This window comes from Coccinella septempunctata, chromosome X (genome assembly GCF_907165205.1).
Source record: "Coccinella septempunctata chromosome X, icCocSept1.1, whole genome shotgun sequence".
Classification (NCBI taxonomy): Eukaryota; Metazoa; Arthropoda; class Insecta; order Coleoptera; family Coccinellidae; genus Coccinella; species Coccinella septempunctata.
Genome location: NC_058198.1, coordinates 20,729,859 through 20,756,970, shown reverse-complemented (window position 1 = coordinate 20,756,970; position 27,112 = coordinate 20,729,859). Strand labels below are relative to the sequence as shown.

Genomic DNA, 27,112 nt, shown 5'->3' with positions numbered 1-27,112 from the left:
GTTTGAACTATTTTAAACATCCTAAAAAAAAAACTCTTGATTAGAATTAACAAAAGAGTTGTTGAATAACAGAACGATTTCATAGCTATCGCTGAATCTCAATTTGAAATGAAATAGAACCTAATTCTAGATTAAATTTGAAATCTTGATTTGAAAATATTAGTTCAGCGATTAAACCAAAATTAGAGTGATCGTTAGAGGATAATGAGTAATATTTACCTGTTATTAGGGTAAGAATCTGCTTATTTTCAACTCGAAGCAGTGTAGTTTTTATATGGTATTATTGGTTATTCGTCTAGGTCAAGTATTATACTCAACGATAACAAATAATTATACTAAACTTCTCGACAGCAAACTGCTCCAGAAACAGAGAAAAATGAGGGCATACAAACAACACACTATTTTTTATAAACTCTCCCCACAGAACACACCGATAGACTAGATGACTTAGATAGATAGATAGATAGATGACTTACTTTATGACTCTCCCATCTATATGACGCAGTGACGCTCGAATTGGCACATAGACTTAATAATACATGGACAGGCCTTCACGTGGTTTTCCCGTTCACCGCATCGAGGAATACCAACGAGAGAGAGGGGGGTGGTAGAAAAGAGAGATAACAGTAGTCCCTGGTAGTAAACGTCAAGCTGGTAGCTGGTAGGGAATAAATCAACGTTGCCGCTTCAACCAAGTTATCGAGTAAACTCGGGAATTTTACCAGTCCGCTGAACCTCCATGTTGCATTTTTAGGTGGTTGTCGGTAGAGTTATAGACTTTCTATTAATTTGAAGCAATTTTTGTACTGAAAGAGAAGACAACAACAGAGGTTGTCTCTGACTGAAATCAACTTCGAAAATGTTATCAAATCAACTATATTTTTCTCGTACTTGAAACTTTCAAGTGCTGATAAAATAATAGATTCCGTATAAAAAAAATACTACCTGAAAATTTTTTTTGTGATTTTTATTAATGTAAAAAACTTGAGAGTTGTGTAAAACAACACTATTATCTCATTCGCCAGACTCTTATTTTATATACACTGAAATTACTCGTGATTTGGGAAGATAAAAAGACCCCTGCTTTGCGTTCTGGCTGCACAGAGAAAAACTAATCGTTAAAGTGAATTTTTTTAAACATTTCACCTTCCTTGAGCACGAACATGTGTGGTATAGAGAAAAGGGCAATAATTTTGAGTATGTTTATTGATACTTTCACAAATAATATGAAATTTCCTGCCGGGAAAATATTTATATGATGATTAATCATTCACAATTTTTTTTTCAATTATTTTGATAGGTTCTCCATCAGGTGGTTTAGTTGCTCTTCTCTGGCACTCCTGGCAGTAATATTTTACTGCTCCTGTTTCTTTATCGTGTGGCTTTCCAGTGTTAGATTTCTGTGACACTGATCAACAGAAAATATTGAGTTTTGAGTTTGCCGATGTCACATTGCTTACTGAATGATTTACATCTCTTCTCTTCCTAATATTGAATCCAGATTGGAGTTCAAGTATTTTCTTCGGACATGCCTTGAAATAGAATGTGATGGTACATATCTAACTACTTCGTTTATAACAACATTCCTTATAATATTCAATAATATATCTACTATCTCGAAATTCAAGTCACCTCTACAAATTCTTGCTGTGGCCTTATGAAATATAGAAAGTAGACTAGGTATATTCCTGGTAAATCTTTGTAAATCATGTTCTACATGTCATGTACATACATGAAATAACAAAGAAACACCTTTATTGGTCTATTATTTCCAAAAATAAATCACTTTCGCTTTATTAGCATGTAGCAGTCGATTCTAAAAACCTAGATTTCTGCTAAATTGTTTGTGACGAGAATGAAATATCGATTGAAAACACAGTAGCTGAACAGTAAACAATAAACATATGATTTTGACATTTTCTACCATATGTCTATCTCTTTCTAACGTACTACTCGTGACCTCTCTCTCTCAGGGCCTGTCCATATTTTATTAGGTCTATGAATTGGCAGGCTGTCATCGACCATAGAATTTCTATTTCTTTTTATTGCTTCAATGAAATATTTATTCGACAAAATTTATTTATAAGGTTCAAATGTGATATGATATATAACAGAATTGTTTTATAAGAGGTATTTAACAGGTTAACAGATTCCATTACTTATGTCAGTTATCGCATGCAAAGGTTATACGAGTTGGGCATATTGTAGACGTTGCCAATGTGAACAAAATTTCATGAATCATGTTGTGAATTCTGCTTATGCCATGCTAAGTACTAATATCCTTGAAATTGTAATAACTTTAATGTCTACATTTTTTGATGTAGAATTTAAATCAAAACTAATTTTTTTTTCAAATGATGAGTATAAAACATGCTTCTGTTAGTTGCGACAAATTTGCAGATACGACTCTTCTTCTTAACACGGCAGAATTGTGGTAAACCGAACTCAAAACTAAAACTATACAATGAATATTCAATATAGTAGTTAAGGCGCGGAACACGCCAGTACCATTTACCACATTCAAAAAATAAAATGACATACCTAATAAATTGCACGTTGAAGAATTTAGTTCGAAAAAATAATGGATTTAGAATTTATACTGGGTGTTCCTAAATTCATGCGACAAACTTCAGGAGGTGATTCCTCGAATGAAATTAAGATGGGTCTTTCTCTTAACAAAATTTCCTCAGCCCACCCGTTTCCGAGATATCACCCTCAAAATGTGGCGACGCCACCTCAAATTTTTTAACGTCTACGGCAATCCATGACACGTAGACTACTATGTTCATGTATTTTGGCTTGATGTGGTCATTCCCAGAATTCATTATGAATCGTATTACATTTTACATCTTTACTGTTGACCACTCAATTAATAAAAAAAAATTATAGATTATGGTGTATATTTTTTGAATATTTTTTGAAATAATATAATTTTATTTCATGAAACTTCATTACGAAAAACGTTTTATATGAAATAAAGTAAGGGTTGCTAATTTCAGGCCCGTATAACGTACCAGGAAGATTGAAAGAAACCGTGGATAGTCCTTTGCAAGTGCATGAAAATTACAAAATTTCAAGTTTCTACCTCTACTGAATCAAAAAAAAAAAAACTCAAATTTAGTCACAACCTTTTAAGGGTGATATCTCGGAAAGGAGTGGGCTGAGGAAATTTGGTTGTAGGAAAGAACCATCTTAATTTCATACAGACAATCACCTCCTGAAGTTTGTCGCATGCATTTAGGAACACCCTGTAAAATAATTTGATTCTGAATAATAAGTCAAGTGTTTGGTATTTCTAATTTTCGTGAAAACCATTGAAAATGGAAATTATTTATAACCAATGGAGTATAAAAATGCATTCTTCTCGTAATTTTTAATTTATATTTATGATTATTCGATATATTGAGAATGCTTTTGTGATGATTTATTTTTTCTATTTTGAGCAGAGATGATGTATACATAAAATTATTCATTTCATATTAATAGGAATAAATACATATGCTATGAACAAGGAAATTGAATTTTTTTCAAGGATTGAAAAGGAATAAAAAAATTGGCAGTTAATCGAGAATCTTCAACTTTTGTACAATGTTTAAAAAAATTATAATTCGCATAATATGAATTATATAGATACCTAATATGTCTCTATAGGTCCCAGGTGACCATATCTCATAACAGTTATGAAGCAGAAATGTATCTCACGCTCCTTGTTTTATAACAGATATATCACACTAAGAGTACAAATACAGAGCGCTTATGTAGCAGCTATGCTCCTATGTCCGCCTCAAACAAGGAACACATCTCCTTTCTAAAAGGAGCATAAATAGTTCAAACATGGATCATGCAAATATTTGTTCCATGGGAGATCTATATATATTACGTTCATGTGCTCTGTTTATTATGTTTCATTTGTTATTGAAAACGCTTTCAACAAAAAGATGAAAAATTATGGAAATTAATTTAAACTACTGCAGTAATATTGAACTCGTATTTTGATTGTTCAAATAGTGTGTGTTTATCAATCATTTCTGAAAATAAAATTCAAAAACATCTCACATCAGTTCGGCGAGGTATGTGAACGAATGAACTAATGTTCAAAAACAATATATTTTCATAAATTTCAGATTACAAAATTAGTGCACACGTTAATAGAACTAGAAAGAATAAATTACATCATGCAAACTGCAGGAATCATGATTATTGTTCTCCAAGAAAGATTAGGGCATGTCTTTCTGGTCTTTGCACTTTCCTGCATTCCATAAAAAGAATAATCAACAGTTTATTAATCTTTCGGCTTAGGTCAATAAGTTTGTAGAAGAATTTTGTCCATGTTATGCGTTGTGAGAATGAAAAGAATACTTTATGCATATTTCATATCTTTCTGAAGAAAATTTTTAATATAAGTATATGATTTATTCATTTATTTCTACATATGAGGTACATGCAACACGTGAGGAAATAACCTATATCGAAATTTAAGTATATCAAACAGGATATTATTTATTCAAATATAATTTTTATATGCTGGATATAATAAAAACATAGCCTATTATTTTTCATAGGACTGCTATGAAAATACGAGAAATGATTTATTGACCTACAGTTCGATATCCATAGCACTTTCTTTTCAGTAATTCACCATTTCACTGGAAAATCACTATGATACACAAATAACTTATCAAACGTTCAATATCTGCACTTCACTTTCAGTAATACACTATTCAACTGACAAAACGTCTAAATGATAATAAAAACATATTGAAACGACAGCAGTATCAATAGCATTTCTCACAATCCTCCATATTTGTTTACGTTTTACAGCGCCCTCGACGGTAGTTAAAACGCTTATGGTGTCATGCTCCGTTCAGGATCTCAAAATGATACATGGCAAATAAAGAACAATGTTACAAATATGTTACGTGGATATCATGGAGCGGGAACATGAAATTTACAACATTTGGATATAATTTCGATACAGCACAGGTACATCCCAAATATCGTATCAGACACGTAATGGTTACAGAAAAATATTACATAACAAAGTTCCCCATTCGATCTCCCAAGAAAACATAACAGATATGTAACTGGTCACCTGGGGTATCTCTACAAATAATTTTTCGAAAAAAAGCCGTCACTATAAATCTCATTGAGTATTAAAAATTAACTGTCCGTATTGGTGTCAGCTGATTTTGAGAAATATTTATGAGATTACATATTCATTTCAATCAAATACCTACATATTTCTTAATAATGATCTTCGTGGAGAAAATTGGCAACATTGGTTGGAGCACTTCTAATTTCCAAATTGTTTGTGTTTTATAGAGACTTTATAATAGTGTGGCTTGCAACTACTGCTCCGCCATTAGTTTATTGATGGGGGAAAATTTTGAAAGAGAAGCCATTTTGCATTTTTTTCATCAATGAGTTGAAATAGGCTCATAAACTGAAAAATTAATCTTGAAATGATTCATCTGACATAATAACATGGAGAAAATGGTCGAATATTGAATGAAATGCTCGTAATCCATAAATAAATATATGAGGGTATTGTAGGCTCACGTAGAATTATTTATTGAAAAAGTGGATAAATTCGAGGCGAACAAAAATTCAGTGAGAAATGTATATATATATTCTCCAGAAAAATTGAAGTGCTTCTAAATCTACGACTCCGGAAATTGTAATGCTTTATTTTCTCATTATGTTTTCTCTTACGCCATGATGACCCATATATTGTTTCACCTATCATTTCCATTGTTATGATATATTTATATATCAGTTTAGGAAACGCTGTATCTGAATTATAATTCTTACACTACGGAATGTGATTATAAGAGTCATGTCAGACCCATTTAAAACAAAGAACAGTCTTAATCTTATCATCAGGAAACTATTATACAACATTTCATGTATTTCATAGAGCTCTTCTCAACATTTATAAATCTTTTTAAAAACAATTATAAACATTTTTTAAAACTCGTCTCCAAGAAGTAAGTATATTAGTGCTTTGTAGTAGTTTCTGTTGACAAATCAATATAAGAGTTATAAAACTCTTATAAATCACTTTTATAGAATGTTTATATTGACTTTATCGCTGCTATATTTCACATATATAAAACTTTTACATAACTCCTTATAGGAGAAGAAAGTTCTATAAAGTGGGGCCCTTTTGCGTTATATAGATGACATGTAATTAAACTGGAAACGTTGTAACGACACACGTGTTATATAAAGAATAGACGTGTAGCTGTTTTTACAGTTAGTAATAAACAAATTGTGTTAGTTGGGAACGAAGTGGCGTCTTTTAATTTTGGAATAGACACGATTTCTTCTTTGGATGACATGGCGTGGCGTTGATACGAAAATGTGATTTTATTTTCCAGATTTTTAACTACTGGAGTCCGTAACCTGCTGGATTGTTTATATTACGTGGATCGATATATTTGATATCTGGAAGATATTTTTAGTGGATGTATTGAATTTCTATTGAATTTTCTTGGATTAAAACACCGACGTTCTCTTTCACTTTATTAACCACCATATTATATTGTATTGACAATTTTATGCTCATAGAATAATAAAATAATATAATGCAATGTTACCAACATCCTAACAATCAACAAATAGAATTAAGTATAAATAATTAGCTTTCAATTTAAGTATCTATAAACAGTTATCATTTTCGCTTCTTTCAAAATTTAGATCTCGTAAATATTCATCGAAACGCTCTTGGAGTTTCCCTTAGACCGTATAGGGCTTTATCCAGTTTTAATACTTTATCTGTTCCATCCTCAAAACCAGGAGGTTGTTTTACACATACCTCGGATTTAACTTTGCCATTTAGAAACGCTGTTTCAACGTCCATTTGATAAATAATCAAACCTTTATTACAACAATATGCTAAAAGTATCTTTAATGATTGCATTTTTGCAACTGGCGAATAAATGTCATCAATTAATTCATCTTGTTGATATCCTCTAACCACTATCCTAGCCTTGAACAATTCATAATTTTTCATAGTATATACCCATTTCAGATCAAGCGTTTTTTTGTCTTTGGGCTTTTCAACAGATACCCATGTTTTATTTTTCAATAAACAATGCATTTCTTCATTCATAGCTTCTTCCCATTCTTCATGATTTTTTACTTGCCATAGCTTCATTATATGAGGTAGGAATGTTCGCATCTACATAATTGACATAAACTATATTATTATTATAAATGAAATTTTCATCGTTAAATATCACTGGGTTTCTCTCTAGTGGACCGTCTTAACTCATTTTCTCTATCAATATTACTGTCTTCTGATTGCTCATTTTCACTTAATCGAGTAATACAATTATCTTCAAACTTGTTTTTCGCATCAAGACCAATACATGATGTTCCGTTTTCAATAAAATCAACATGTCTAACCAAAATTATTTTATTATTTACTAAGACTCTATATCCAACATTTTCATACCCCTACAAAATTCCTAAATCCGCTTTTCTATCCGATTTTGAATTTCTTTTATTTCTTTTGTGTTCAGGCACTCTCACAAAAATTCTACTGCCATAAAGTTTCAAATAATATACACTGGGCTCAGGGCATTGGCATACCCTCGACTATGTGATCGTGAGAAGAAAAGATCTGAAAGAGGTTGGTCACTAAACCCAGAGCAGATCTGGAGTGCTGGACTGATCATAGGCTGGTAATCTCGAGAATGAACATCTCAATGCGCCCAAAATACCAACGCAAGCCAAAGTATCTAAGAGAGCGCCTTCAAATCTCCAAACTACAAAACCCTTCTACAAAGGAAAGATTCACAGCTGCCGTCAAAGATAGCCTAACACCACCGGATTATAACGACGACATTGAGACTCATTGGCTTCGCTTCAAGTCATCTCTTACAAATACAGCGAAAGAAATACTGGGCACAGAACGCTCCCGAAAATCCCCAGACTGGTTTGCCGACAGCGAAAATCATATCGCACCCCTTTTGGACGCAAACCACAAAGCGATGAAAACCGCAATTAACAAGCCTGGCGATGCTGCAGCCCAAAAAAGTTTTATAAACATAAAACGCGAGGCATTCCAGCGGAGATATTCAAAGTCTTGGATGAAGACATTGTCAATAGTCTCCTAACACTATTCCGCAAGATCTGGGAACAGGGAGATGTGCCACAAGACTTCAGAGACGCTTTAGTTATCAACCTCTATAAGAACAAAGGCGATACGTCGAATTGCAACAATTACAGGGGCATATCGTTGCTTAGTGTAGCCGGTAAAATTCTCTCGAAGATTATGGCTAATCGTCTGGTTCCACTCTTAGAAAACCTATTACCTGAATCCCAGTGCAGCTTTCGACCAAATCGAAGTACGGTGGTCCTGATTTTTACACTGCGACAGCTACAAGAGAAGGCCCGTGAACAACAATCAAGGATTTATACAGCCTTCCTCGATTTAAGTAAGGCATTCGACTCGGTGAATCGGAGAGCGCTATGGAAAATCATGGAACGTCTTGGAGTACCCGAAAAATTCCTAGCAGTGTGTAAAAGCCTTCATACCAACAACACCGCTAGAATACAGCATAGTGGCTCCACAACCGACCATTTCTCAACCAACTCCGGAATAAAACAAGGCTGCGTATTAGCACCTTTACTGTTCAATATTTTCGCCATAGCTGTATCGATAATTGCAGACATGAGTATGCCCGTAAGAGGTGTTGGGATAAGATTCAGATTTGATGGAGGCCTGTTTAACCTGAAGCGCCTCAGAGCAAAAACCCTTACCAAGTTCATCACGGAACTTCAATATGCAGACGACTGTTCACTCATCGCTAGCAGCTCAGAGGATCTACAGATAATGATGGACACCTATAAACATATATACGAAGCTTTAGGTCTTAGACTTAATACCAAAACAAGACAAGACAAGACCAAAATCCTGGTAAGTCCGCCAGAAAGCCTTCAAACAGATATCAGCCTGGAGAATGAAACTCTAGAACAGGTCGAGCAGTTCAAATACTTGGGAAGCTTCATACATACTAGTGCTAATCTAGACACGGAAATACAAAACCGTATCAATTCGGCACCACGGGCATTCTGGAAGCTAAAGGACAGAGTGTTTCAAAATCACGACCTCAATCTGAAGACCAAGACAGCTGTTTACAAAGCAGTGGTCCCCCCAACGCTTCTTTACGGAAGCGAAAGCTGGACGCCCTACAGGCGACATATTAAACAGCTTGAACAAACGCAACAACGTCATCTTAGACAGATAATGCACATCAGATGGTTCCACAAAGTTTCGAATGCAGGAGTCTTGTAACGGGCGAGTTGTACAACAATTGAGACTCAAGTAACGAGGGCCCGACTCAGATGGAGCGGCCACATTCTGAGGATGCAAGACACAAGACTCCCCAAAATAGCTCTGTATGGCGAATTCACTGAGGGAGCCCGGAAACCAGGAGGCCAGTATAAGCGGTTTAAGGATACACTACATCAATCCCTAAAATCAGTTAATGCCAATCATAACTGGGAACAACTAGCGTTAGACAGGTCACAGTGGAGGTCTTTGGTACACAGTTATAATGGAGAATCGAGAAGGATACAGCGGCGGCCAGATCTGGTTGGTGACTATCCATGCCCTGAGTGTGGAAGGATCTGCAGGTCACGGTTGGGTCTCTTTAGTCACAGGAGGGCACACAGTCGCAAATAGCCCTAAGAAATTACAAGTCTGTTCGCATTTTTTTTTTTTTTTTGTAGATTTATTCCCGGTAACGGGATACAGCAATGGGATGGAATGGAATGGAATATTTAGTATGAATTTTTCCATTGTACTGTTTTGCGATGTGTTGACGAAACAGGTATGTTCAAACAAAAAAGGAAGTGGTCGACCAAAGAAGAAAACTCCAGAGTTCAGCAATAATGAAAACATCATGACAGAAGCTCGACAAACCTCTGTTCAGGTTTTATCTCAAGTGGCTGGAGTATCCGTTGGCATATGCCACCCGATTTTGAAAAAAAGATATCCATTTGTTTCCATAAAGATTGACATGTTATCAGAAAACTGAAAAGGTTGTGATTACCTAACCTTGTAGCATCCGAGAAAAATTGGAGTTCAGTATGCATCAGTCAAAGGCAAAATGTGGACCTACTTTCTTTTATGGAACTTTAATGGCAGAACGTTATGAAGGAGAAAGCATCATGCCGTTTTATAGCTGAATTGAATTTTAATAAACTGTCCAATAGCTATTTTCATGTAATTCAGTTCTTTTAGTTTAGTCATGAATTTTCAGTAATGACTGAATCAATTCAATATTTATAGAGAATTAATGAACATATTATTGAGATTCTTACTGTGATTTATTCATATGACTGAAGTAGCTAGAACCTTCTTACAAAAAAAACATAATACCACGATCAATTCAAGATTCATGTCTCTTACGTATGAAAATAGTGGACGGTTAAAATTTTTACGAAGAATTTTTCTAACCGCCTCAGATTGTTTGGATACTTGTCATCTTACTCAATGAAAGAAATGCTTTTCGAACGTTGGGTGAAATTTACAGGTAACTTTTTCTAAAAAGTGCCTTTCCGTACAAAATTACGATATATAGGTTAATGTCATCATTGTTTACATTTTGGGAAGATGAAGTAATTCAAGGAAAAACATACGTTCAGCCACCGAACATCAGCCTTCAAAATTTCATAGCCTACTTGACGACGAATTTTTTTGAACGCACGTTACCATTATCATTTTGAATTTTAGAAATATTACCAAATGATATAATTTTGTTTTTCTTTGTTACTTTTCCATAACTTATCAAATTTCTATCCATTTCTTTCACATAAAATACATTTGACAATTTATTCTCAATTATTTTACCCTAAACATTAAATCCATGCAAAACAGTATCTACTTTAGTTGCTTTCAACATACGACCATCAGCTACTTTGACATTGATTGGTGTTTTAAGAACAATATATTCATAAAAGTAATCATCATTATTAATGATGTGATCCGAACAACCACTATCTAATAACCATTCAATTTTGTTTGTACACTTATTTACTACAATTAAATAATCTTCTGATTTTACCTCTGTAACCTCAGTGTTGAAACTGCTCATTCCAGCTTCTGAATTTCTCTGCTGCCAACCACCTGTTCGATGATGTTGACCTGCACCTCGGCTATTACTGTTGAATCTATTACCTCGGTAACTATCATTTCCTCTGTTCCAATATTGTTGGGAACCACCTCCTCGACTCTGCATATCTCCCTTTGACCTCCAAGAATTGCCATCGAGCTTTTTATTTGGGCATTGGGCTTTGAAATGTCCACATTTGAAACAGTTTTGTTCTCTTCTCCTTTCGGACTTGAATGCACTTGAACTGTGTTCACCTGTTTCTTCTTCCTCTTTGAGTTCCATCATTTTGATTTTACTCTTAACAAAGTCGACAGTTTGGTCATCTTCTTTCAGCACATCAACTTAGTCTCCAACGTAGCTTAATGAACTTGGTAGCATTTTAATCATATAGCTCAACTTTTCCTTTTCAGTTACTGTTGCTCCAGCACTTTTCAGTTCATGGATAAGTTTTTCAAATTCAGTGAAAATGAAGCAGTATCTTCGAAATCTTTTAACTTCAATCTTTCATGTTTATTTCTTACACACATTTGTAGAGCTGTTGAATACTTCGAGTACATTTCATCGAACTTTTTCAACGCCCAAACGACAGCCAAGGCTTCCTTTTCGTTGCTCGAATAACGGGTTTCTCTAGGAAGAAGTAAACGCGAAGCCCAGGCGACCGGCCTGCGCTGTTCATCAATTATTTGGAATAAGTGGCAGCCTAAAGCTGTGTCACTTGCATCTACCTCTATGCACAGATTGAAAATGGTAATGGATTTCTATATGCTTTGAGCTTTTCGTGAAATTTCCAAATCTAGCAATAGCTACAGCTCCAGAGTTATCTTCATAAATATTTACAGGTTTATAAATTTTAACAAAAACATCACTTATCAAGGAAATGAGAAAAATTATCTCTGTTACTGCTTCTGATAAGGCTATATACTCGGCAAATGTAGAAGATTTTGTCACAGTATTCTGTTTCTTAGATTTCCAAAATATAGCATTTTCAAATGATCTAATAACAAAGTCAGTAGTCGACTTCCTATCAGAAATGTCACCTGCCCAGTCGGCATCAACAAAACAGTCCAATATATCGAAGTGATTATTTTTATAGTATTCTAATTTCAGATCTCTAGTCGAATATAAGTACTTCAGAAATCTCAAAGCATATCTGAATTGTGTTCTGAAATCTACTGAGGTAACTTACACTAAAAGATACATCTAGTCTGGTGCCAACACTCTGATATACAAAAGAGCACCTATTAGATTTCTGAAGTTAACATTTTCATTTCTCAATTCACATTTTTCCAATTTTAAATTTGTTTCCATAGGAGTCTTAAACAATTTAGAGTTTTCAATATTATAACGTTTGGCTAAAGATACAATGTAAGATTTCTGACTCAAAGTCAAAATGATATTATTTCCAAATTTAGAATCTATTTCAATACCAATATAATTTTATTTTGAATTTTCCTAATAAATTCTGCTTTATATCAGCAATTACCTGATAATCATCAGAGCAAATCAATAAATCATCAACGAATAATAGAATATAGACAAGCAAGTTATTCTCTTCTCTCATAAAAAGACAAAAATCGTATTTACATCTACGAAAACCAATAGTCATTAAATAATTATAAAAGCACTCATACCATGCTCGAGGACTTTCTTTCAACCCATACAGAGTTTTTTTTAATTTATCAACTTTATCACTATTGTCTTTGTAACCATCTGGTTGTTGAACATAAACTTCTGACGTAATTTTACTCTATAAGAATGCCGTCTCTACGTCCATTTGGTGAATGTGACAAGAGTTTTGACATGAATATGACAAAAGTAATTTTAAAGTGGGCATTTTAGCAACAGTTGAATAAATATCGTCTAAAAATTCAGTTTGCTGAGCCCTTAACTACTAACCTAGCTTTATATTGGTTGTTGCTCTTCTTTCCATATATCCATTTGACATCGATTATCTTCTTGTCTTCAGGGGGTTTCCTCACAACAGTCCATGTGTTGTTTTTCACAAGATTGTTCATCTCTTGATCCATGGCCAACACATTTAACACATATTAACATTAATGCAATAATAATTAAATTCTTCATCTAAACGAGAAGGAGATTGTATTGGTCTTCCAAATTTCGATGTCTTTCTTTCATCATCTTGCACCACTGAGTCTTCTTTCACAACTTCTTCATTGTTATCTTCTGGGTGTTCAGTCATATCGCCTTGTTTGTCTTCCATATTGTCGAAACCACACAGTGTCACATCATCTTCTACTACATCGCAGTGTCTGGCAACCAATACTTAGATGTTTATCAGCACTCTATATCCCACATCTGTATATCCAAGTAAAATTTCACCTCTGCCTTTTTGTCCCATTTAGACTTAATTTCCTCTTCCGAAATTCTTACCTTACTGCCATAAATTTTCAAGTTTTCAACTGGAGGTTTTTTCTTGAAGAATATTTCAAATGGTGTTTTTCTTTCGATTGTATTTGCCAAGATTCGATTTTTAATATATGCAGCCGATTTAATTACTTCCTTTCCACTTTAGCCTCCGATAGAAAACATCTTCCCATATCCATTAGAGATCTGTTGTATCTTTCGGCTGTACCATTCAATTCATGCAAATATGTTGGGCAAGGTTTGATCATTATTCCTTTTTCTCTTGCAAACTGAAGAACTCGGACATTGTATTCTTTTCCGTTGTCACATCTAAGTTCTTTCACCATTTTACCAGTTAAATTTTGGATTTCATTGATGTATTGCATAAAACATCTATTACCTCATCTTCAGTCTTAATGCAATAAACTTTAACTAATTTGCTGTAGTCATCTATGAAGGTCAAGAAATATTTATCTCCATTATTGCCTGCTGTTTGCTGTGGTCCGTTAAAATCAGAATGCACAATCTTTCAGTAGCTCTTCGTCGATTATTATTAAAATGTAGGTTATGCATCTTATTTTCAATGCACTTTGATATTCGAACTCTAAACTCTTGGGTAGTCCATTTAATGATTCATTTTGGCACATTTTGTCTAAATAATTGAAATTGATGTGACCCAATGTCCTGTGTAGTTTGACTTTACTGAGCATCATTTGAACATTTTCTGTGTCAACAAAGCTCATCATCTTATAGTCTTTCATCAATTGCAAAAGCTATCAGAGTATTATTCGGATTATAAATCTTAGAAAATATACCTTTTGAAACAACAGAATTTCTTTCAGTGACTTTAGAATGACTCAACAAGTTTGCTTTTATATTTTTCGCATAGAAAACATTTGTCAACTTTACCTCAGATTTTTGTCCATGAACCAAAAAATAAGTTGTTATATCACCAACCTTTGTAGCTTCTAGAATTCTTCCATCTGCAACCTTCACTCGGATAGGCCTTTCCAATATTTTATAAGAGTCAAAATATTCATCGGTGTTGATGATATGGTCAGTACTTCCACTATCAAGTAACCAGTTGATTTGGCCTTTCTTTGGTATATCATCTTCACTGAAAGTACATGTATTTATTGACACAGAAGTTTGGAAAACGTTACCTCTATAGTCTCGGCCTCCACCTTCACAATAATTCCCCTGTCCTCGCGAACTCTTATTTCAGATTCTACGTCCTCGGTACCTTAAAACATGACCACGGCTTGGATTTACATTGCGACAATGAGCCGTATTCATAAAAAAAAGTTTAAGCTTATACTCGCAGAAAATGAAGGAAATCCTTCGGCTCGCATTCATAATATTTTGAGTAAAACCTTATACTTATAGAGTAGGAGCATATCCTTCACGAAAAAGTATTTGCTTATTCATAAGCATAACCTTTTACTCTGAAGGAGAAGGATATGCTTCAATAATTTTGAGTGTGATCAGTAGCAGACTCATTCGTGTAGTGATCGGTGGTAGCGATGGTAGATGTTGTGGAATTGAGAGAGATCAAACACTACAAGCGGCGTTCATCCACTCCTATTCGAGATTTCAAAGATTTATACAGGTTTGAAGAAGAAAATGTACATTGGCTTGCCAACCAATTTTTGGGGATAAATTCTGAAACTCGGGGAGGTGCGTTATCATCCCTCCTTAAAATGAAGATATGTTTACGCTATCTGAGTGACCCTGGGTATCAGACAGGCATTGGTCAAGAACTGGGTGTAAGTCAAGCAACGGTATCTCGTACAGTGACTGCCGTTATTGACAGTATACATAGTTGCCCAATCAAATCAGTGGATAAAGTTTCCGTCAACCAGCAGTGAACTTATGGATGCGAAACATTTATGGCAGAGCAAGTATAGGTTTCCAACAGCAATAGGTGTAGTTGACTGTACCCACATTGGAATACTGAAACCAAAGCGTCATGGTGATGAGTATGTCAACCGAAAGGGCCATCCAACACTCAATGTGCAAGCCACTTGTGATGCAAGAGAAATGTTCACTAGTGTGGACGTCAGTTGGCCTGGATCGGTTCATGATTCAAGAATATGGAGAAATTCACAAATAAGGGTTCATTTACAAAATAAAAAAAATGTAGTGCTACTTGCAGATGAAGGATATGGTATAGAGCCGTGGCTCATGACTCCCTTCAGAAATCCCTACTCAGGCCCTGAACTGAATTATAATAAACTTTTGAAGAAAGAAAGAGTTATAATCGAACGTTGTTTCGGTCAACTGAAACGTCGATTTCCTATTTTGCAATATGTTTGCCGAGTGAAATTGGAAAATGTTCCAAAAATAATTGTTGCCTGTTTTGTGCTTCATAACGTAGCAAAAACTTTGAAAGACATCGATTTGGAAGTAACTGAAGAAGTGATAGAAGAAGATGACAATGATAATGGCGAAATTGATGTACCTCTTCAACAGCAAGGACGAGAGATCAGAAGAAATTTGAGCATTGTAATCAACAACTTTTGTAATTGAATGAAGGTATAAGACTGTGTATAAAATAAAAGTTCAAATTTAATGTCTTTTTATTATTTACGTTATAATAATATGAAATTTTTTGGGTTCTCAGAAAACTAATTTCGAATAACAAAAATTAAAGTATTAAAATTCTTATGCGAACAGTTCTATTTTTATTTTATTTGACACTTCATGTAGTCTTGCAAAAAAATGAAAAGTATCTAACATAATATGTACTACATTGTCAATATAATGTTTTAAGGAAAAATTTGGAGAATTTTTTACATATTGTAGTATGTTACCTCCCCCTCGTCAAAAATATTTGCTGTTGATTCCTCCCGGCGCTTCATCCTCTCCAACTTTTTCTCATAATATTCCCTTTGAACCTTAGTTGTTTTATACTGTTCTAAAAGAACAAGCCGTTGAAGCTCTTTGGTAGTAAGTCTTTTAGTTTCATTTGTTTCGTACTCTTCTGTTGCGATTTTTTTTTTTTAGGTACAAGAGATTCTTAACACTAGTTAGTGATTTCATGGCTGATTCAGCCTCTTCTCGAGCAGTACAAGTTTCGCCCATCCTATTCTGAGGAGATTCATCAGCAACACCAACTTGCATTGTGCCTACGATTTTTCCAATTGTAGGATTACTGCCACCCTCCATAGCCTTCAACAACTTTCTCTCCCATTCCAACAGTTTTATTGCTTTATTTCCAGTTTTTTCCAAATCAGTTTTTTTCTTCAACCTGCTTTTCATATTGTTGATTTTCTTCAAGTCCTTTGTTATCCAGTGCTTTGCCAAAGGTCACATTGTACTTTGTGATAACATTTTTAATAGCCTCATCTTTTCTTGCTTTCATTTTTGGTATTTGGGATTTTTCCAAAATCATTGGGGAACTGGCAACTTCATCTGCTATAAACTGCAGTTCGGTCGTAACAATATGTATTATAAATAAACAAACCATCGTGAACAGATGCGGCGCACAAGCCAATATCCCTTTACTTCTTCTAGAAGGATATCCTTGCAAGTATAAGGTAATCATTATGAATACGTGAAGAAGAAAATGCTTATACTCTTACCTTTTTCTTCAACTCAAAACCTTATACTTCTACCTTATACTTAGAAGGATATCCTTCAGTTTTATGAATACGGCTCAATCTCTCCTCATGTGGCCAGGCTTTCCGCACTCGAAACATTTAAAAGTGTTCAGTACTGTACCGTATGTCTGCGTCTTGAAAACGTTACTCTTTTCATTTAACTCTTCATTAGAGTTTTCCCTCGGCATGTTTCAATTTGATTCTGCTTTTCAGGTAATCGTCTGTTTTTTCTTTTTCTGGTAGGACGTCTATTAAATCGCCAATATAACTATAATGCTGTGGCAAAGATTTCAACATGTAGTTAAGTTTTTCCTGCTTAGTAATAATTGCTCCTGCTTGCCTCAGTTCATTTGTTGACTTTTCAAAGTCATCGAAAAATAAATTTGGATCTGAATAGTTCTTCAATTTGACTCTTACCAGGTTATGTCGACATACGAGTTGTAATGCAGTTGACTTTTTCAGATACATTTCATCGGATATACTTATCATTTCATAAGCATATTTGAGTTCACTAATGTACTCCAGCTGTTTATTACTGATTGCTCCATAAATGTAATTGGTTGCTTGTATATCCCTTTCATCCCATTTAGTGTCATCTGTACTTAGTTTCGCTCTCGTTACCACTTCGATACATTTCTTGAATTGCAGGAATTTGAACATCCTTATTTTCCAACTGTTATAATCAGTTCCATCAAATATTGTAATCGGCGCAACCACGCTCTGCTACCATGTGAAATAAAAGCGTGTGTTTTTGTATTTTCTATATTTTAATCCCAACTGAACAATTATTCTTCGTATCTCAACATTTAACAATCTTCATTTCGTACCAATTCTTATTACTTCTCGTCTTACCCCACTTGCTAACTTTTCGAACAATTGAATCCACAGAAAAGTGACATATGAGGCGAAGTGTTGCCAACAATATAAATGTAAACTTAACAATTGTAATTCAAATTAAAAGGAGAAAAATTTCTTCACAACAATTGTGAACTGTACAGAGCAAGTGCAATCGTGCAATGCTATTTTAGCTATACGGAAAATCTGTCTGCGCTTGGTCTGTACAGTTCACAACCATTGTGAATCACTCTTCCAACAAACCTATTACTACTAATGGACCAAATAAATTCATTGATTTATTTATACACGGTTATTCAGAAGTGCAAGTCATAACTTTGGGAAGTAAAGGTTTCAGTTCTAATAAGTTTTTTCAAGTAGAATCCCTTTGGAGGTACAGGCTAAAAACATGGCTATAGAACATGAGTTCCAAACGAGTTGGGGTAATAAGCGTTTGAATTTAGGAGGATATTGAGCCCACAGAAACGTTTTGGGCTTTGTAGGAACTCAAAAAAACATGTGAATATTGGAAATATGCTGAGTACAATAAATTCCAAAATTCAAACGCTTAACTCTCGTAGAATTTATTGAAATGAAAAAAAATTAAGTCCAGGAGCCAGTATCTCCAAAGAGATTTCAGAATTCATTTCAAAAAACCTACCCTTTTAACCAGAACTGTCACTCCCTAAAGATATTACCTGGATTTTTGAATCACCATAGGGGTGCAAATACACGGTAATAACAGAAATGGCATGTGCAAAAGTTTCACAAATGAAAGTTGTCGATACAATAATACAAAAAAACTCTCTCAAAAAAAGGGTGAATGGACCTTCAATAAAAATAGATGTGGAAGAAATTTATATCACTATTGAATCTGAAAAGCTCAATGGAATCAAATTGTTGTCATAATCAATTATATGTGGAGTCAAGAAAATGGACCTGCATGCGAAGCGGGTGGGGATAGCTATAGGGGCTGATAATAAAGTAAAAGATCGCGGGCGAAGACGACGTGTGTGAAAGTGACTCTGTTAAAACTGGCAGAGAAAGTGAATTTAAATGCGCTCAATGTAGAAACAAAGTGGCGGAACCAGTGGAGTGTTATAAATGCTCAGAAATTTTTCAACCTAAATGCATGGATCAGGCCGCAGGTCAAAAATCTGCAAACTGCAAGCACGAAGAAGGAATCATCAGAAAAGTCGCAAGAGAAATTAGCGAACTTCGAAAAGAAAATGATATTTTGAACATTGAGTTGACATACCTCAGAAAATTACATAAGGAATCCCGAGAAAAAAATAAAATACTGGTGGAAAATAACGCTTTTCTGAAAAATCATAGTGTAGATGAAAAAAATACTGTTAACTCAATCAAAGTTAAAAATGTGAACGAGGAAAAAAGCGGAGATCACAGACAATATAAAGACAAAAGTCAAGACAGAAGAGATGCGGAAGATAATGAAATGTCATATGCCAAATAACTGCAGAAGGTATTTTGGAACTACCGTCTCCCAAAACCGATGCAGCAGAAACGTCAAAAAGGTTATGTGAACATAGAACGCCAAATTAGTCTAAACAGCAAACAAACGTCAGCACAGGATGTGAAATGGACAACGATTTTACGCAATAAAAATAAAACCAAACCTAAAAGTGAAGTAATATGTACAGGCTCAAAAGAAACGACAAATTAATAATAATAATAATAATAAAGGTCTTTATTTATCAAAATGTAATTACAACTTAAACAATGATACATTTAAAGGGCGAGATTTAGCTCGCACAGTCTAATACAATTTAAAGTTTAGAGTGCAAATAAGTTCATTTAACTATGCGTCTATTCTTCCATCTAACCCGAAAATAATTTAGTAAACAAATGAAGAAAAAAAAAACACAAGCAAACATGAGCGCAAAATCAAGACGAAGAAAAATGCAAACAATGTAAATGCCGTACGAAAAGAAGAAATGAAAAAAATGCCGAGCCTCGAGACCATCCACCCCAGACAGCTCCCCCAGACAAAAATGGCCATATAAACCAGCCAAGTCTGAGTTGTTCTTGAAGAGACACTAGCCTAGTTATATAATGGGTCATTACGGAAATTATTCAAAATATGCAATTTGAACTTTATCAAGGTTAAAATTTTTGTATTCACATTTCAACTCATTCATGAGGTTTGGTACCTGATAAGAAAAAGATCTCGTGAACATTGCAGTACTATGTCTTGGAATAGAAATGGCGCCTCGCGAACGAATATCAACGGAATGCACACTAGATCTTAAAATAATCTTATCGAAAAGATATGATGGTGACTTGTGCTTAATGATTTTGAAAAATAAAACCAGGGAATGAAATCTTCTTCTATGCTCCATATTGAGCCACCCAGTGCTTTTAAGAGTGTATGTTATGGACTCGTATTTCCTGATACCGTGAATAAAACGAAGGCAAGAGTTCTGTAATAGCTGGACTCTGTTTATATCGAAGACAGTCAAGCAAGGGTTGTAGATAACATCGCAGTAATTCATGTGCGAGAGTACCAAAGATTCACAAAGCACAATCTTGATTGATTTGTTCAAATAACCTCTAAATGGGTATAACAGCCTCAAATTCAGGTACGCCCTACTCAGGCAGTTCGAAATGTGCTGTGTGAACCGCATGTCAGAATCCATCGTCAATCCCAAATTCTTGGCAGTATCCCTAAAACTAATTATCTCACCATTCAAAACGACACTGTGGCCATAAACCTCCAAAAATCGACCCTTATCACTTTTTTTCCCAAAGAGTTGGCATAAAGATTTGCTCGTATTCAAATGTAAACAATGCTTCCTTGCTATATCAAATATATTACTAAGATCATAGTTGAGCGCTGCAATAGCTTGTGGAGATTCGCTGGGTTTAAATGACAATTTGAGTTGTCCATCATCTGCGTAAAAATAAGAATTTGCTGATATGCAAATATCGACGAAGCTTGAGATATATATCAAAAACAGGAGTGGACCAAGGATTGACCCCTGAGGGACCCCACAGGTCAAATTCAAAAACGAAGATGATCTTTCATCAACCACAACTGCTTGTGATCGCAACCCAATATAATCAGCAAGCAGATCGATTGCTCCCTGAGAAAGTCCAACAAAATGGAGAATAGCAACAAGAAGCTGATGATTTATTGAATCAAAAGCCTTCGAGAAATCTAGCAAGGTCAAAATAGTGAGATCTCCCTGATCGATAGACCTGAAAATCTCGTCAGTAATATTGAGCAGGGCAGTACAACAACTGTGTCTAGGTCTAAAGCCAGATTGTGTGGCGGGAATGATTTTATATTTTTCTAAATGTTCTCGCAATTGTTTTTGAATAACTTGCTCTATGATCTTGGATAGAGCTGGGAGTATACTTATCGGTCGCAAATCATTCAAAGTTTCCGGATGGGAGGTTTTGGGAAGCGGAATCACTAATGCCTTTTTCCAAGCAGAAGGAAAAACAGAATTTCTCAGGCAGTAATTCACCACATGCGTCACATACGGCAGAATAAAAGGAGAACAGAGTTGAATTGTCGCTATATTGACACCGTCATGACCCATCGCTTTAGACTTTATTTTTTGAATTATTTTAAAGACATCGAATTCTGCAACCTCCGAAAATGAAAACTGCTTCATGCTGGCATTCTTGACGTTGGTGGAATAAAACGAAAACAGATCACTATCCATCGTTATTTTTGGAATGGATTCGATAAAATGTTGATTGATAATGTTTGGATCTTTCAGGTTTTCAGGAATATAATTCGAATTTTTATGTCGTATATTCAAGGATCTGAGGCTTGACCAGAATTTTTTATCATTCTTATTATTCAAGACATTATTATAATAACATTTTTTCTCATTTTTAACAGCCAAGGAAACCCAATTACGCATTTGTTTATAAGAGTAAAGTCCTTCTCATTTTTGGACCTCCTGTAACGATTAAGTAACTTATCCCTGAAATTCATCATCTCCCTCAAAGTTTCCGTGAGCCAAGGTGCATACTTTTTTGTTATTCTTATAGTGCGAAAGGGGGCATGCAGATCCAATAATCTTATAAGATTGAAATTTATAAATTCAACTTTTTTGTCGATTTCATCAATATCGAAAATGTTTTTCCATGGTATAGATTGCAAATCAGAAGTGAATTGGGGATAGTCAAAGTTTCCGAAGTCACGCACGGTCTTGAAAATAGGAATCTTCTTATTTACTTTAATGTTTAAATTTAAGAGTAAAAGTTCATGATCTGTATCAATGTCAGTGGAAACAACCTTAAAATCTGAAACTATATGAGGATCAGAAGCCAAAATATAATCAAGCAGAGTAGAGGATGTGCTGGTGATTCTTGTTGGCTGGTCTACCAACTGGTGTAACCCAAGATTACTGATATTTTTCATCACATACCTCGCCTCGCAGTCCGAAACCAACAGATCAGTGTTGAAATCCCCCATGCATATTATTCTACTTGCATGCCCCGTTATATATGCATATTCGTGCATGAACAACTCCCAAAAAACTTTACAATTGGTATCAGGTGGTCTGTATATGACTCCCAACGCCAACTCACCTCCGAAAGAATCAATTTTCAACCAAATCTGCTCAATTGAACCTCCAACTCTGAGAACAGTATACCTCAAACCCAACCTAATGTACAACCCCACACCGCCACCATGCCTATTCCGATCACAACGAACCAGGCTATATCCATCGATACCTACTATATCATCGGTTATTGTGCCGTCTAATCTAGTCTCATTCACCACCACAACATCCAAAGAATTTGACAATACCATATTTTTAAAATCCGCAAAGTGACCAACAAGTGTTCTAACATTCAAATGAGCTAGTCTCAGTTTATCCATCTATAAAAGTTCAAAATCAAATCGTTCTTTATATCCAGAGAAGCCTATCTGGGCTAAACAATCCCATCATTTAAAAATTCACTCATAGGATATAAAACATGAAAGGAAAGAAAATATGTCTGAATGTATTAAATTTCCGAAACGAATAAAAGATGTAGAGTTATGAAAGAATTAAAGCTTCAACTCGTCTTCGAAACTCCGCAAATCAATCAATCCCAGGCACGGCAAAATTGAATGCTCACAGCAAAAAAAAAAGAAAAGTGGTTTAGCACTTAACGATAACACCCCGTACACCCCAAAATTATTTACACCTGAGATTAGCCTCGAATTGCTCAAAACGATTGAAGAAATCGTCACAGTGATCAAAATACTTTAGCCCAAGTTATAATACAAAGAAAATAAAACTAAGTACTCTTAATCTGGTTGAACTGTTCATAACTGTCAATCTGCAAAATTTTGTCGTTTACAAATAATTTGATGTTACCTTTTATAGTCCAACAGTTATTCTTATATTTTTCTCTCACTTTCTTGAAGAGATTCAACTTGCTCTTCGATAACATTTCCACTAAAACAACACCGCTACCTTTGAATTTAGATTTAATTGAAAACACAGCATCCTTCATCCACTGACAACTGAATTCCACTACGATCGGTCGGTTTCTCCGTGTGTTTTCTTTCCGGCCATCTGCATTCTTGCCCAAACGATAACAATTATTTAATTGATGTTTATTTACATCTATATTCAATTTATTTTCGAATATACTAGAAACAGTAGTGTAAATATCTTCCTCTGGATTCTCTTTGACGCCATATATGAGAACGTTTTTGGAGATATCCTTTTGCGACACTACATCCACAAAATTTTCTAATTTTTGTGTTATCTCCAACTTAAATGTCTCAAACTCGGCTCTTAACGATGTTATTGAGCAGGCACTAGTGATTGATTCGCAAGTAATAGGTTCCTGAATATTCTTAAGCTTCTCTTCGAATTCCCTCATTTGATTCAGAAAATGTTTCTCAAGGTCAGCCAATGTTCTGTTCCTGGTACTCATTGTGGAAATGATTATGGACAACTTTTTGGACCGTTTCACAATCCACACTTTATAAACCAAATTGCAGAGGTTGAAACAATTCTTGACTTTATTGAACTGTAGAATTTAAAACTTTTTTGAGGAGCAGGGTAGAACACGTCTACAACACACGCATGCTCATGCTCAAAATTCCATAATAAAAGGAAAAATGGATCTATGTCGGCAGGATTTAAGGCAACGACATTACTGAAAAGCAAATAAGAGATTACCTTGGAGAAATGAGTCAAAATGAGGAAATAGAAGTAAAAAAGCTGAATACACAAGGCAGCAATTCAGCTTTCAGTGTTGGGGTACAAACAGATGAGTTGTTCAAATCAATCTGCAGCCCTGATATCTGGCCTGGTGGGGTCTTAGTGAGAGAATTTTCCTTTAGGAACTTATTTCCGCTACAAGAGGGAGAGGAGCTGTAGCCTCTCAATTCAACTGAATACACGGGTCTTATTTCTGTTCTTCACCAAAATGTTCAGTCTATAACCAATGTAATCGATAACATAGAAGACATGACACAAACTTTGGATAACTTGAAAGCAATATGTGTAACTGAACATTGGAAAAGTTTTGAACAACTTCAGAACCATAACATCAGAGGTTTTCAAATAACTAGTGCCTTCTGTCGTAGCGAATACGAACATGGAGGAAGTGCCATTTGTTTAAAAAAAGGCACGCATTAAATTAAACGGATTGGAAAACTCCAAAGTGGTAATTGCTCTATTACTGGATCTATCTATAGCCTTTGATACTTTGACCCACGATTAGATATTGGAAAAATTGTACTATTATGGGATAAGAAGTACAGAAAAATAATGGTTTAGATCCTACCTATATAATCGTAAACAAAAGGTCGCTATCCATGTAAATGGCACAAGAACAATATCTGAAGAGGCATGCATACAACTTGGCTTTCCACAAAGAAGTATCCTCGGTCCTATACTCCTTACCATCTTCATCAATGACTTAGCAAACAAAGTTGAACATATGATTAACCACGCAGATGATTTCAATTTAACGCTGAGTGCATCTAGCTTCCCTGAAATTTCAAATTTGATTCAGAGCACCTTAGAACAAACGATGCAATGGTTCCAACCTAACAGATTATGTATGAATGTGGATAAAACATGTGCCATTCTTCTAAAGACTTCTCACAGTCTCACTGCAAAACTCTGGACGCTTCCTAGGTGTCACAATAGATGAAAGTTTAAACTGGAACGAACATATATCATCACTATGCACGAAGCTAGCTTCTATCTGCTATTGACTGGGTGTTTTAAGTAAACATTTAGACCTAACACCCAATAAAGTAATCTTGCAGTTCACATACAAGAGTGCCTTATATTTGTCTTCAAAAATAAAAACTACTTTGAGACTAAAACTGCAACAACATATAACACGAGGAAAACAAAGTTAAAATATCCACGACATAGACTTACATTAACTGAAAAGGAACCAGAATATAGTTGTATAAGATATTACACCAAAATTATAGATCACCTAAAAGAAACAACAACCCTCAAAGGTTTTATTAAGCAAATTTTCAAGCTGCTGGTACAAATCGAACCATACTCTGTAGAAGTGTTTTATATGTATGATACGAGGAGCTGGAACAGGACCTCTTGGTCCTGTTCCAGCTCCTCATCATCATCATCATCATTCACCCATCTACCGGTAAAAACCGGTAGATGGGTGAAAATCTCTGACACTATTTCATTTCAAGCAGTTGTTTTTTACATTTCTACTTTACTTGAAATAAAGCTTTATTATTATTATGACTGGCTTTCACACTCCTCTCCAGAGGAAAATTCACTTGTCCCAGATATCTCAGATATCAAAAGGATAAAGCTCTGTTGGAGCCCTTTCCAGGTTTTCGGGCTCGTGGTGGTGGTCGGGTCCGGGTCGCTCCTCGGCTTCCTGCTGTAGGTTGGATTCCTGCTCCACCCGCACTTCCTGTCGGAGCAGACGGTGTTCCTCTGCATTCCCCATGTACTTGCGTACAGTTCTCGCCGTTCCGAGCAGTACCGCCTTCTGCATGACTATAGATATTTTCGTCCAACTGAAGTTTCCTCAAGTTCTCTAGTAGTTTCTTCGGTATCAGGCCTGTAGATGAAATGACAATAGGGATGGTCTTGATATCTTTCAGCTTCCACTGTCCTCTGGTTTGTTCCTCGAGATCTCTGTATTTTGAAATTTTTTCAGTGTGCCTATCTAGAAGATTGTTATTATTTGGAATTGCCACGTCGATGAATAGTGCTCTGTCCTCATCCTTATTGAGCAATATGAGGTCTGGTCTATTGTGGGTTATTTTACGGTCTGTGAGAACCTTGCGATCCCAGTAGAGCTTGTGATGTTCATTTTCCAACACAGCATCCGGATGGTTATTGTAATAAGGAACCTTTTTCAAACTTGGAAGTTGGTGTTTTAGTACCAATTCTTGGTGAAGAATCTTGGCAACAGCATCGTGTCTATTTTTGTACTCCGTGCCCGCGAACTTATGACATCCCCCGGTGATGTGCTGGATAGTTTCATGCGAGGTTTCATGTGTCGCACAGCCATAACGACAGATATCGTCCGCCACTGAGGTATCCTTGGCGATATATTTCATGTAATTTCTTGTTGGAATCACCTGATCCTGGATGGCGAGCATGAATCCCACTGTCTCAGGAAACAACCTTCCGGAAGTCAACCAGTAGTTCGATGCAGATATGTCGACGTAATCATGGTTGACCTCGTTCTGGTGATTATTATTATTAAAGTCATTATTATTACATCCATGAACTGTCAATTTTAGTTTTTCAGCTGTTTGTGGAAATAAAATATTGAATTTACCACACAGAAATATGATTTTTTTTCTATTATTAATTCCTGAAATGGACAAGTTTAGTGAACTTTTGTCTAATAAATTCTTTCTTTTCCATATTTTTTGATGTTGCTTCATAGTGAAACCTGATCTCTATAAAATATTCAGTTATCAATTTTATTAATTGAGTACAATGATTGTTCAAAATATCCTGAGTTTGGATGTGTAGTATTCTAAAAGTTGTAACCGTATTGGGTCGGGAATAAACTAATTACTATTCAATAAACTATACACTCCTTTTATAATCTGCGTTGCGTATATGTACATGTAACAATCAACCATTTTTTTATATTAATAATAATAATAATAATAGTGCCTTTATTTGAATGTTAAAAAAAAAATACATCCTTTCACAGAACAAGGGCGAAGTCTAGCATAAG

The 27,112-nt window shown here is 35.1% G+C and overlaps 2 protein-coding genes across 2 annotated transcripts in view; both read left to right on the top strand.

The window, feature by feature from the left end:
• Nucleotides 1-27,112, top strand: part of LOC123321296 (zinc finger protein with KRAB and SCAN domains 2-like) — a 194,166-nt gene that overhangs the window by 151,901 nt on the left and 15,153 nt on the right. The window lies entirely within an intron of this gene.
• On the top strand, nt 15,363-16,019 carry LOC123322349 (putative nuclease HARBI1). The gene has a single exon (XM_044910293.1). The coding sequence runs from the start codon at nt 15,363-15,365 to the stop codon at nt 16,017-16,019; it is 657 nt and encodes a 218-aa protein (XP_044766228.1).